At 40.0% G+C, this 14,908-nt stretch overlaps 1 protein-coding gene across 3 annotated transcripts in view; it reads right to left on the bottom strand.

Annotated features, from left to right (window-relative positions):
- The window catches only part of Tshr (thyroid stimulating hormone receptor), a 130,425-nt gene that overhangs the window by 41,339 nt on the left and 74,178 nt on the right, over positions 1–14,908 (bottom strand). For all 3 annotated transcript variants that reach the window (XM_051150122.1, XM_051150113.1, XM_051150103.1), the window contains exon 3: positions 10,569–10,643. In XM_051150122.1, the coding sequence (XP_051006079.1) occupies positions 10,569–10,643 (75 nt within the window). The remainder of the gene's footprint in view (positions 1–10,568; positions 10,644–14,908) is intronic.

Below are 14,908 nucleotides of genomic sequence, written 5' to 3'. Positions count from 1 at the left end.
TAGACTTGACCTCAGTCCATTTGAATTTAAGGACTGACTACTTTTCTTTCAACTGCAATCTCAAAGTTTTGTTTGGTGTTTTTATTTCTTTCTTCTTTTCCTCTCTTTCTTTTTAGATTATTTTTTTCTAGAAATGAAAACCCCTCCCGTGGTTTTTGCAAGCAGCTGAGGTCAGAGGACAGACATCTTTATATTAACAGGAGCCAGTAAGGTTGCTATGACAAATGAGCATGGAATGGGAGGCTATGGTTTGCTTGGGTTTATTTTGTGATTATTAGTAATTGAAGTCTTCAGTATATATATTGTGAGATCATGTCAGTTTGTAACTTTTATAATTAGGTTCATACATTCACTGAGCAAGAATATACAGTTAACATTAGTGACTTAACAACTGTTAGACTTGGGCTGCTGCTCATGAAGTTAAAACTATTTGCCACACATAGACTGGCTAGAAAAGGCTCACAGCACTTCCTCTGCTTATAAAGGAAAGTCAGTAAGAATCCATTAAGGCCTGTAGTCTTTTTTTTCTGTACATGTCCCCTGAGGCTTGGCTACTAAGGGCACTGTGTTCAGTCATCCATGTGATTATTTGGAAAGCTTGAAATCAGATCTTTGTAAATTTACTCAACGATAATCTGCATTTTACAAAGTCCATGCATGGTAGGTACACGGTTCAGTGATTTTTAGTAAATTTACAGAGCTGACCATCACAATGACCCACTTTTAGAACACACATGACTATCAATGACAAAACTGCATGTGGACATTTGTAGTTATCTCAGCTTCCTCCTTTCAGCCTGACCTTCTCTTCTTTTCCCTTTTCCCTTCCCTTCTTTCTCCCTGGCCCCCTACTTTGTAAGTGGTTGAGATCAAACCCAAGGCTCTGTGCTTGCTACCTACTTGCTAGACCACTGAGCTACTTTCCCAGACCCTGGGAAAAGTTGTGTTGCTACAACTTTGTCTTGTGTAGACATGTCCTATGAATGGATGCACATAGCAGGTGACGTGTCATGTTTTGCTTTTTTTCATTTAGATTTATCTCTATAAGATAAGGTTCATTATACTGTATAGCATAGATATGACTTGGCTCTGCTGCTTCTGGCCACATAACTCTGGATAATGTCATTAATCTCTTTGAATCATAGCTTCATCATCTGTAAATAGGGACAATAAAAACCTTTCCTCCTCCAAAAGGCTCTTGTGAGGGATTTGGGTGTATCTACAGTTGAAAGCTTTCTACACATCATGGTTTTGTTTTGTTTGGTCATTTTCACAAGGTCAGAGAAAGTAGGCCACTTAGAGCTTAGGAACAAAGGCATTGCAATGTTCTTGCAAAAAAAAAAAAAAAAAAAACCCTTGAGAACTGTGCTGTAAAGGCAATGACTATGCAACATATCTTGAAAGAGAGAGGAAGGAGTTAGAGAGCAGAATCTATCCGCTTCCGCTCTTCTGCAGTGTAGATCGTATTGTTTATAGGAACATGACCTTACTGGTTCATTCTATTCAGGAAGCAACTGTATTCTCCCAGGAAACTCTTACCCAGGCAAATAGTTTAACACTCTCTACAGGGATTTTCTGCCAAAAGGACCCAACAGCATTTGAAGTGTAAGTACTAACCATTTACATTCCAAAGGTTTTAGCTGTGTTAAGTGTTAAATTGTGATTCCTACCCAAGCAAGACTCCACCTAAGACTCAAATCTTGTCTTTTTATTTATCATAGTTTCAAGAATTAAAGCCAAAGTCGATCCAAGATGGCGGTGAGCAGTGTGGACCGTATTTGGAGGCTCCAGTGAACAGTTCAGGGAATTGCACAGATTCCTGAGCCAGGAACACCGAGGTCCCAACACCACGGCAGCGGGAGTGCTCCGCAGTTCGGAGGGACCAGGGTGTGGAGGACCTGTGTGCCCCTGCACACGGGAGGAGCTTGGATTTTCTCGGATCAGAGCAGCAGTAGCAGAGGCAGCAGCAGCAGTGGCACCAGTGGCACCAGCGTCAGTAGCGGCGGTGGCTGAGGTTTGCAGCTCAGAGCCTTCCAGTGGAGGCGATTGGTGTGGTGGCCGGTTGGAGTTGCTGCGGGAGAGGGGACTCTGGGCAGGATTTGGGTCCCGTGGTGCCTTGGGACCCAGACTGGACTCGGTGGACAGTTCGGCCCCAGAGTCCCGGTTTCTGGCTCAGCTCAGAAGCAATTCTGCCCGAGGCACTAACGCAGTGCAGCCACAGCTCCCCTACTGTGGCGCAGGCTGGGCGGAGTGCTCAGTTCCACCCTAGGCACCACCTCAGCACAGCGGCAGCTCCCCTGTTGTCAAGCAGTCTGGGCGGAGCACTTGGTTCCACCACCAGCGCTACCTCAGCGAAGCCGCAGTTCTCCTGCTGTGACGCAGGCTGGTCGGAGTGCTCAGTTCCACCGACTCTAAGACTCTGGTTGGACACAGTGTGCAGTTTGAATCCAGAATTCCTGGCTGAAATTGGTGGACAGTTCGGGCCCTGAGTCAATAACTGACCACAGCATGCACTTTGGCCCAAAAGCCCCTAGCTGAGCTTGGTGCGCAGTCCCAGCCCAAAAATTCTGGCTGGACCCTGTGTGCATTTTGGGCCCAGAATCCCTATCTGAGCTCAGCAGACAGTTCCGGCCCTGAGAATCTAGCTGAGCTCGGCGTGTGGTTCGGGCCCAGTGTCCCTGGCTGGACTTGGCAGGGGACACAGAAGGTTGTGGATACCTTGGCCTGACCCAACGCTCATTCAGAGACCCAGAACGATTTCAGGACCCACAGCACAGGGGAGCTGAGGATCACTGGCTATGAGAGTCCAAAACAACAGGGCTAACCTCCTAACATCCACACCAGTGAAGCATTAGAGCTTCCAGCCTAGGGAAATTGTGAGAAAACAAGTGAATCTATCATGAGACTCCCTCCATCGAACTCTGGAAGCTACCCAACAAAAACAAAGACAGCAAGATGTCTAAAGGACAGCGAAAAAGCGTATGCAAAAAAACCCAAAACAACATGGTGTCTCCAGTTTCCAGCTATCCCAAAGAAAACAACCCAGAGAACTCAAATACAATGGAAATACAAGAAAATGACCTCAAATCCTTAGTAATGAGGATGGTAATGGAGGAAACAAATAAAATTTGTAACCAAATGCAGGAAGAAGCAGACAAATAGGTGAGAGACATAAAAGAAGCACATAGAATGGAACTGGAAAAATTGCAGGAAAATGCAAACACCCAGATGAAATAAAGAAATAAAACAATTCAAGCTCTGAAGACCTATAAAGAGGCAATGGAAGAAACTCAGGAATATACAAACAATCACATGAAAGAAATAAAAAAATCAGTTCAAGATCTGAAAATGAAAATGGATTCAATGATAAACACACAGACAGAAGAAAAACGAGAACGTGAGACCTCAGAGAAGAAGGCGGGCAACACAGAGGTGAGCTTTTCTAACAGAATCCAAGAGATGGAAGAATGACTCTCAGGTCTAGAAGATACAATCACAGATCGTGAAGCAACCATTAAAGAAAATACCAAATCTGGAAAAATTCTGACACAAAACATCCAAGAAATTAAGGACACCATGAAGAATTTTGAGGATAATAGGCATTGAAGAAGGAGAAGATATCAGACTCCAAGGCCCAGAAACTACTCTCAACAAAATCATAGAAGAAAATTTCCCCAATCAGAGAAAGAGATGCTTATAAACATACAAGAAGCCCATAGAACACCAAATAGAGTTGACCAGAAAAGAAAAACTGCCCGTCACATAATAATCAAAATACAGAATAAAATCAAAATACAGAATAAAGAAAAAATATTAAAATCTACAAGGGAAAAGGGCCAAATAACATTTAATGGCAAACCTATCAAAATTACACCCGACTTCTCAGCAGAGACCATAAAAGTCAGAAGGGCCTGCAAACCCTAAGAGACCATAGATGCCAGGCCAGACTACCCAGCAAAACTATCAATAACCATTGATGGAGAAAACAAAATATTCCATGACAAAAACAAATTCAAACAGTACCTATCCGGAAATCCAGCTTTACAGAAGGTACTAGAAGGAAAACTCTATCCCAAAGGGTCAAGCTACAACCAAAACTACTCAGGAAATAGATAACTATCCCATGGCAAAAACACAACTACACAAATGCTCAACTGGAACCAACATCAAAATTAAGACTCTTAACAGTCACTGGTCATTAATATCTCTCAACATCAATGGTCTCAATTCTCCAATAAAAAGACACAGACTAACTGAATGGGTGCATAAACAAGATCCAACATTCTTCTGCATTCAAGAAACACATCTCACTCATAATGATAGACATTACCTCAGGGTAAAAGGTTGGAAAAAAATATTCCAAGCAAATGGTCACAAGAAGCAAGCAGGCGTAGCCATTTTAATATCAATCAAAATAGAGTTTCAACCAAAATTAATCAAAAGGGATGAGGAAGGACACTTCATACTCATCAAAGGTAAAGTCAACCAAAATGACATCATAATTCTGAACATCTATGCTCCCAATACAAGGGCACCCACATTTGTAAAAGATCTGCTAAAAAAGCTTAAACCACACATCGATTCCCACACAATAATAGTAGGGGACTTCAACACCCCACTCTCACTGAAGGATAAGTCATTGAAACAGAAACTAAGCCGAGAAATAACATCATTAACCAATGCCATGGGTCAAATGGATCTAACAGATATCTATAGAACCTTTCACCCAAACAAGAAAGAATATACCTTCTTCTCTGCACTCCGTGGAACCTTCTCCAAAATTGATCACATCGTAGGTCACAAAGCAAGCCTCAATAGATACAAGAGGATTGAAATAATACCTTGTATCCTTTCAGATCACCATGCTCTTAGGCTGCAATTCAACCACAACAGAAATAACAAAAAGCCTACACGTACGTGGAAACTAAACAACTCCCTGCTAAACAACTTCCCTGGGTCAGGGAAGAAATAAAGAAATCAAGGAGTTTCTGAAATTCAATGAAAATGAAGGAACAACATACCCAAATTTGTGGGATACATTGAAAGCAGTGCTAAGAGGAAAATTCATAGCACTAAGTGCCTTTAAAAAGAAATTGGAAACATCACACATAAGCACCTTAAGGACACAACTGGAAGCCCTAGAAAAAAAAGAAGCAGAAACACCCAAAAGGAGTAAACGTCTGGAAATAATGAAACTCAGGGGTGAAATTAACAAATTAGAAACTATGAAAACAGTCCAAAGAATCCACAAAACCAAGAGCTGGATCTTCCTTGCTCATGGATCGGGAGAATTAACATAGTAAAAATGGCCATCCTACCAAAAGTGATCTACAGATTCAATGCAATCCCTATCAAAATACCTACACAATTTTTTAAAGACATTGAAAGTTCAATTCTGAACTTCATATGGAAAAAACAAAAAACCCAGAATAGCTAAAACAATCTTGTACAATAAAAGGTGCTCCGGAGGAATCTCCATACCTGATCTCAAGCTGTACTATAAAGCAATAGTAATTAAAACAGCATAGTACTGGCACAGCAACAGGCTGGTTGATCAGTGGAATCGAATCGAAGACTCAGATACGAATCCACACACATATTGTCACTTGATTTTTGACAAAAGAAGCCAAATTCATTCAATGGAAAAAGGATAGCATCTTCAACAAATGGTGCTGGTCTAACTGGAGGCCTATGTTTTAAAAAAATGCAACTGGACCCATATTTCTCACCTTGCACAAAACCAAATCCAAGTGACTAAGGACCTGCAAACATAAAACCAGAGACACTAATCACTTAGAGGAAAAAGTGGGGAAGAGCCTGGAACATATTGGCACAGGAGACAACTTCCTGAACAGAAACACCAATGGCCCAGGCCTTAATGTCAACTATTAATGAATGGGACCTCATGAGGCCGAGAAGCTTCTGTAAGGCAGAAGACAGTGTCAAGAGAACAAAGCGACAGCCTACAGACTGGAAAAAGATCTTCACCAACCCTACATCTGACAAAGGTCTAATATCCAAAATATATAAAGAACTCAAGAAATTAAACACCACCAAACCAAATACCCAATTGAGAAATGGGGCTTGGACTAAACAGAGATTCTCAACAGAGGAATATCAAAGGCTGAGAAACACTTAAAGAATGCTCAACCTCCTTAGTCATCAGGGAAATGCAATTCAAAACAACTCTGAGATTCCATCTTACACCCATCAATGGCTAAGATCAAAAGTCAAGGACACCACATGCTGGCGAGGATGTGGGGAGAGAGGAACACTCCTTCATTGCTGGTGGGAATGCAAACTAGTACAGCCACTTTGGAAATCTATCTGGTGCTATCTCAGAAAAATGGGAATAGGGCTTCCTCAAGACCCAGCTATTCCACTCCTTGGAATATACCCAGAAGATGCTCCAGTACACAATAAGAAAATTTGCTCAACCATGTTCATAGCAGCCTTATTCATAATAGCCAGATCATGGAAACAGCTTAAGTGTCCCTCAGTAGAAGAATGGATAAAGAAACTGTGGTACATACACACTATGGAATACTACTCAGCTATTAAAAACAAGGAATTCCCAAAATTTGTGGACAAATGGATTGAGCTAGAAATGATCATAATGAGTGAGTTAACCCAGAAGCGGAAAGACTCAAATGGTATATACTCACTTATACCTGCATACTAGCCCAAGGGGCATGTCCCACGAAAGCCTTCACTTACCAGGAAACTGGGACACAGGGGAGGACATCCTATTGGGACTTTAAATGAGAGAAGCAAGGGACAATAGCAAAGTAGAAGGATCCAGAGGGCCCTAGAAACCTACAAGTAGAACATTATGATAGGCAGATTTGGGCCCAGGGGTCCCGCTCAAACTAAGGCACCAGCCAAGGACACTACAGGCGGTAAACTTTAAACCCCTACCCAGATCTAGCCAATGGTCAGAACATTCTCCACAGTTGAATGGAGAGTGGGATATGACTTTCTCATGTACTCTGGTGCCTCACATTTGACCATGTCCCCTGGAGGGGGAGACCTGGTGGCACTCAGAGGAAGGTCAGCAGGTTACCAAGAAGGGACTTGATACCCTATGAGCATATACAGGGGGAGGTAATCCCCCTCAGGGACAGTCATAGGGGAGGGGAATAAGGCGAAAATGTGAGGGAGGGGAGAATGGGAAGATACAAGGGGTGGGATAAACATTGAGATGTAACAAGAATAAATTAATAAAAAAATTTTAAAAAAAAGAAAGGTGGAAGTAACTAGTTCTCTGTTGGCATGGATACTAGCTGACTACTAAGTTTGGCTTTGGGGAATGTATTAAGTAAGATCATTCCACTAAAATAATATAGTTTTGCCACTGTAATAGCTGTCTAAATAAGCATGTAATAAATTTGAAAATCCATTATTTAAAAAATAAAGTATTTTATCAAATATGAAAAAAAAAGAATTAAAGGCATGTATCTTTGGAATTCCCTCAGGGCCACTCTATTCTACCTTCATGTGACAATCTGCCCCAGAGTTGTTTTTGTCTAGTTATTTTATCACAGCAACAGAGAAGCAACTAGGAGAATCACTTCTCATATAATCTGAAGAGTCTAGAACATTTCAATATCATTCATAGCCTCTCCATTCTTTTGTGATATCATGTATTTTAATTCTGTGTATAGATGCATTCTCTGTCTTGTAATGCGCTTGTATGGACAAAGATCAGTTATTGTTATCTAGTTAAACAGCTTTAATAACAGTTTTCAGTGCAGTTATCACAGGATATAAGTTGAATAACAGACTAAAAAACAAGCTTTCCTGTCTGGTCTTCATCACACACATCATTGGGTAGAGAAAATAGATGGGAACCATAGTAGGTGATCAATCACATCACCATTTCAGTTGCTGGTAATTGTCACCACAATTCATTTTACTCACAAACAATAAGGAATACAAAGGCATCAAATGAGTCTGTTAGTAACAGATTGGTATGGCATTAGTTCATTAAATGAATGAATTGATAGACAAAGATGGGTGTGCAGGATTCAGTCGTGAAGGTAGTGTGCTGCTGTAATCCCATCCCTTAAAGGCTGATGCAGGAGGAGCACATGTTCAAGGCCAGCCTGGAGTACATAGTGAATTCTTGACCAGAATAGATTACATAGAAATATCCTATTTCAATACCCCCTCCCCTCCACCTCTACCTCAAAATAAAGCATGATGTCTTATGCCTGAAATCTCCACGTTTAGGAAAGGGAGGCAGGAAGACTGTTTTGAGTTCGAAGCTAGCTTGAGCTACAGGATGAGAGTTGGTCTCAGAATCCTAAACCAAACCAAATCAGAACACCATCAGACACCTCCCAACCCCCACCAATTCCCCTCAGAAATACAACAAATTCACACTTAATACATTCTTTGGAGATTGTTTATTCCATTGAAAGAAGGAGGGTTGAATATTAGCAGCTAGAACGAGAATTTACCAAGACATTAGAAAGATACTTTCTTTTAATTCATACAACAAAGGCAAAAATGGGCAAGCACAGTTTAAACGTTTTAATAAGGTGTTACAAACCAATAAAATACTATAATTCTAACTAAATATTTCTGATTCTCAAAATTATGCATTCAATCAATATCAGATTTACTGTCTTTCTTTCCTTGTATGTTTGTAAAAGAGAAAATTTTGTTTTGACAAAGATTTTATTTATTTATTTATTTATTTATTTTTAAATATATTTTATTAGTTTATTCATATTACATCTCAATTTTTATCCCATCCCTGTTACCTCCCATTTCTCCCTCCCTTACTCCCCTCCCCTACGACTGTGACTGAGGGGGACTTCCTCCCCCTGTATATGCTCAGAGGGTATCAAGTCTCTTCTTGGTAGCCAGCTATCCTTCCTCTGAGTGCCACCAGGTCTCCCCATCAAGGGGACGTGGTCAAATATGGGGCACCAGAGTCCATGTGAAAGTCAGTCCCCACTCTCCACTCAATTGTGGAGAATGTCCTGTCCATTGGCTAGATCTGGGTAGGGGTTCAAAGTTTAGTGCACATATTGACAAAGATTTTAAATGTCATAAAATACTCAGACTTTTTTCATTGACTGTTGAGTTTCTTTACCCAGTTTCAGTCTGTACACTTTTAGGGTGCCAGCTGTCGTGCAGAGAAGGAGTTACCTATATTTTAAACTCCACTGGTTTTTTTTTTTTGTACAGTCAAAATCTATTTATATTTACCCACACATTTACCCCCACTGTTGCTGTTCATTTTTTTCTATACAGACTGTATGGCCAGATGGGGTCATTTTTCTTTTTCCTAATAATTCCCTTTAGCAGTTCTTTTGCATTGAGTCTAATGCTAAAATTTTTTCAAAAACTTTTCTTTGTGGATTTGGTAAGATGACTCAATCTTTTTTGTTTGTTTGTTTGTTTACTATTTATTTATTTATTTAAATATTTTTATTTAATTAATTTATTCAGATTACAACTAAATTGTTATCCCACCACTTGTATCCTCCCATTCCTCCCTCCTTCCCGCTTTCACCCTATTCCCCTCCCCTAGGTTTATGACTGAGGGGGACCTCCTCCCCCACTATATGGTCATAGGCTATCAAGTCTCATCTTGGTAGCCTGATTATTCTTTCTTTCAGTGACACCAGGCCTCCCCACCAAGGGGAGATGGTCAAATATGGGGTACCAGAGTTCATGTCAATGTCAGTCCCCACTCTCCACATAACTGTGGCGAATGTTCTGTCCATTGGCTAGATCAGAGTAGGGGTTCGATGTTTACTACTTGTATTGTCCTTGGTTAGTGCAATAGTTTGAGCAGACCCCATAGGGCCTGATCCACTCATCACGATGTTCTTCTTGTAGGTTTCTAGGACCCTCTGGATCCTTCTACTTCTCCATCTCCTATATTTCTCTTACCTAGAGTCCCAGTAGGATGTCCTCACAACTATCTCAGTATCGTGGTAAGTGAAGACTTTCATGGAACATGCCTTTTGGGCTAGTGCCCACTTATAAGTGAGTATATACCATTTGATTCTTTCTGCTTCTGGGTTAACGCACTCATTATGATCATTTCTAGCTCAATCCATTTATCCACAAATTTCAGGATTTCATTGTTTTTAATAGCTGAGTAGTATTCCATAGTGTAAATGTACCACAGTTTCTTTATCCATTCTTCAACTGAGGGACATTTAGGCTGTTTCCAGGTTCTGGCTATTATGAATAAGGGTGCTATGAACATGGTTGAGCATATGTCCTTGTTGTGTGGTGGAGCATCTTCTGGGTATATTCCAAGGAGTGGAATAGCTGGGTCTTGAGGAAGCCCTATTCCCAGTTTTCTGAGAAAGCGAGATGGCCCAATCTTTAATGTCATGTGGTACCAAGTCCAATGACCAGAGTTCACTTCCCCAAACCCACTTGGTAAAAGGAAAGATTTAACTTCTGCAAGTTGTCTTTTGAACCCCACACATTCATACTGTGGCACACTCCACCCCACAAAAAATAAAATAAATAAATATAAAAATATTTTAAATGGTGGATGTTGTTTGGGTCTATTCTTCACCTTTCCTTGTACTTACATGTGTGTCATTTTACTCAAGTTGTAGAAAGAATGTGGTTCCAGCCGCTGCAGAGTTGTGTCTATAGATAAGTAGCTGGACATTATAAAAAATAAGACAAAGTAGAAGGTTAGCAATGGACTCCCAACATTCTATTTTATTCATCATACTGGTTTACATATGGCCATTAGAATGAATTATGTAATGTGCTTTTAGCACATCCTCCAGTACTCCCCTGCTCTCTCTTCTCTCACTCCAACCCTTTCCCATTAGTCCCTTTGCTCCCCTGGACAGTATGGTTGCTACTATCATGTCGTCTTTACACATGTGACTTTATGTATCTATAAAGTCTAGGACCCACAAATAAGAGAACATTTGAAATTTCTGTCTTTCTGAGACCTGCTTAGTTCACTTAATATGATGATCTCCACTGGCCTTTCCATTCTTCTTCATGGCTAAAAAAGACTCCATGTGTCTATAAACTATATTTTCTAATCCATTCTTGGTGACAGACACCTAAGTTGATTCTTTAATTTCAGTGGTGTGAAAAGTACTAAAAGAAACATTGACGTGAAACTATCTGTGATATAAGCATACTATTTTATCTACATATATGCATATATTCATGTGTATGCAGATGAATGAAGTGTGTCTGTGTGTGTGTGTGTGTGTGTGTGTGTGTGTGTGTGTGTGTGTGTGTGTGTGTGTAGGCTGGAGGCAACTTCGGCTGTCATAACTCAGATGCCATCCACATTCTTTTTACAGACAATGTCTCTCATTGGCTTGGGACACCTAAGAAGACTAGGCTGGCTGGCCAGTTATCCCCAGATATCCAGCTGTTTCCACCTCCAGAGTTCTGGGATTTATGTGTGTGCCACCATGCCTGAATTTCAAACATACATTTTGTTGTATAGCTTCTTTGTCAGGGCTCTTCCAAACCATGGACCACATATGTAGTCCCTAACTGCATTTTGTTTTCAGATCCCAGTATGCCTAGAAATTCCCAATACTTTATGATCCAGTCCTCTTTAGTTCTCAAATGTCACTTTCATCAGAATCTTTCTACCAGCTTTCTGGAAAAGCTAAAAGTCCCGCCGGGCATGGTGGCGCACGCCTTTAATCCCAGAACTCAGGAGGCAGAGGCAGGAGGATCGCTGTGAGTTCTAGGCCAGCCTGGTCTACAAAGTGAGTCCAGGACAGCCAAGGCTGCACAGAGAAACCTTGTCTCAAAAAAAAAAAGTTTAAAGTCCCATGGGTACATCTTTCATAGATAATCATGGCGCAGCATTCAATTATTTGCATAGAATTTGATTTATGCCATGTCATTAGATTGTAAATTAGCTAATGTTGAGGGTTTGACCATGAGTGTCTTTTATAGTTCTTAGCATTAAGCAGATTTAGTAAATAGATGCTCAGTGAACACGTAAATGAATAGATGAGTACATGCATTGCTCAAAATAGTGAAACCAGAAGGCTTCAGAAAAGAACCTTAGAGTGAATAAGAAGAATTTTAAATAGAGGGCCTAATAGCATGTAATGTATTTTCCATTTGGAAAGAGTTGAAGACAAAAATTATATTTCTCTAGCGGAATATTCCAGAGGGTGTTGACTGCTGTGATGATGAAATATTCTGAAAATATTCCTTATAAGAGACAGGACCCTTTGCTGGATTCACAGCCAACAGCAACACTGTACCTTGCAGTCACTTAAACTTAAGACTGCTGGTCTACTGTGTACTCAGCTTGTTTGTTTAACCTGCTTTTAAAGGAACAAAGTAACAACCAACCTTACTTGCTTCAGCTTTCCCATCTTATCAGCTTTTACACCCTAAGTTAATGTTTAGCTGTAACCTTAAATTACATATTCTTCGATACCCTTGTCCCGTAACAATGCATGTGTATCCTTTGTTAAAAGCAGCAAATATGGAAGTTGAAAGCAACTTTCTAAAATCTACCACAAAGGATGAAAGTCACCCAGTTATGAATAGTGGTTGATAAACAGTATTTGTTATTGGGATCAGTTAGTGCCAGTAAAACTCTGTTGAAGAGGTTTATAAGGTCTCCCATTCTTTCCCTATAAGATGCTTACTGTGCTGTTCAATAAAATTAGAGTGAAGCCTTTTGTGGTGGATAGACACACAGCTCACACACACACACACACACATACACACACACACACATACACACACACACACACACAGAGAGAGAGACTGAGACAGAGATGAAACAGAGAGAATAACAATGAGAGACAGACAGACTTCGGGACAAGGGTAGATTCACCACAGTGCAGGCACAGATTAAGACTTGTACACTAGACAGAGGACAAAAGACAGAGAGCACAAAGTATGGAATTCAAATCTGGACTCTTGATTAAATGGCTCCACGGGGACGTGCTCTATTTCTTTCCTCAATGTGACACAATACATTATTGCCAACTCAGGGTTAATCAATAGTGCATTTAATCCATGCAGCACAATGCATTATTGGTAACTCAGAGTTAATCACTAGTGCACTTAACCCATGCACACTACTTTTTCTCTTAAGAACGTGTCTTCTTGATTTTCAATGAAACTGAAAAGTCAGGATTTGTCTTGAAAATTTTAAGCAACATATCATAGACATAGAAGTTTTAGGTACTAGCAGAGCAGTTGAGAATTTGAATGTAAACAGTGTTGTTTTAAAAAGCTTTCTCAAAGTCTCTCCTGTACTGAGAATAATACACACAGATTCAATGACTATCTTTACTGAGAGGCACTTCTGTGACATTTGAGAAAATGAATGATTAACAGCCCCAATATAGTTTCTCAGCCCTGAACATAGAATTGAACAATCTGGACACACAGATGTTCAAACCCTGTCCCAGGATTATTGATTTAGGGTTATGAGGGCTGAGCCAAACACTTAATTTTTCAAAAAGCTTCCTTGGTAATTATAACCGAATGACATTCTTCATAAGAAGAGCAGTAATTGTTAGACTCTGGGTGTCCTTTTAAGCAAGGTTGTTTGTTACTATTCTGGTGCCCCTATGCTGTTTGTTTGGAAGTATTTATTCTATAAACAATCAGCCTTTGATTTATCAGGTTTCCCAGCCCTTTGTCCTTTGTGGCTAAGCAACAATATGTAAATTATTTTGATCCAAACACTATCTCAGGACACATTTCACAGGATCAACTTACTCTTTAGGGACCTTAGAGAATTTTTCCCAGATGAAAGTAGAGCAAGATCTATTCTGAAGGCTGACAACCAACTTTCCTATGTTTGCCTCTTGGCCTTTGCCTCACATTTCCTAATGAATTCTAGAGAGGGTGTTCATTCTGCCTACCTTACTGAACTGAATTTCTGGTTTCACTAACCTCAGGGCTTGTTGTAGCTTAAATATAGGAGCCGTTTATCCACTGGGATTGAGGTAGTGACTGTTTATTTCTTTCCATTTTTATTTTTAAAAATATGACATCATCTTTTCATCGCATGTAAATGTTATGCAATTGCTATGATGACTATACAATCTATTACACAAACTAGGGTACTTTTTTTCTTTGAAACATTTGCTAGAATTACTGGTGGGAAATTTTAATTTATCATGCAAACCTAGGAGTATCCTGGTGATCTCTACTTGCTACCCCTGAGATACACTGTATCTTTAACTCTTAGTATTGTATGCATCTAGAAGATATGTATTGACCATTTACTTTATGTCATGTATGTTTCTGGACTATAACAGACCTGTTCCTCAGCTTCAAGGAACTCACAGAACTGGAAGATGCAGACCATCAACTGGGATTAATACAAATATTAAATATTGATATTTAATATTAATGCAAATATTAAGATTAATGCAAATATTAAGTACTCTGAAAGGTACAAGGGATGCTTAGACTGGCAAACCCAGTGCTGGCTTCCTGGGGAAAGCCTCAATGAAGTTTTCAGATCTTCATGTCAACCCTCCTCTTACTGCCTCTGCTTTACCATATGATATTTCTAATTCTGGCCATTCAACACCAGTCCTAGTGGACAAACTTTTTATAGTCTGGTAGAAAAGGTGGAAACTGGAGTAGGTTTCCTTGAATTGTCCACTGATCATTTTCTTGTGACAGTGGAGAGTGTGACTGTTTTCTTATATCACATCATTGGATGTGAACCTCATCTGCCTCTTCAAGGACCACAAGCCTTTAAGGTTGTTTTTGGTTTACCCTTTTGTATCTCCTATTTTAAGGCCTTCCTCTTGTACTTGAGACTGTCTTTATAATATCCAAAATATAATCTCGGTCTCTGTTCATATCACTCCCCTGATCCTGCACATGCCAAGAACATTCAATATTTATTATTATGCCTTATACTTTCCCCTTCTCATATGTATTCTTT

Source organism: Acomys russatus, chromosome 1 (assembly GCF_903995435.1).
Source record: "Acomys russatus chromosome 1, mAcoRus1.1, whole genome shotgun sequence".
In the NCBI taxonomy this organism is placed as follows: domain Eukaryota; kingdom Metazoa; phylum Chordata; class Mammalia; order Rodentia; family Muridae; genus Acomys; species Acomys russatus.
Note: the sequence above shows the minus strand (reverse complement) of the source record. Positions and strands in the feature narration are given on the sequence as shown.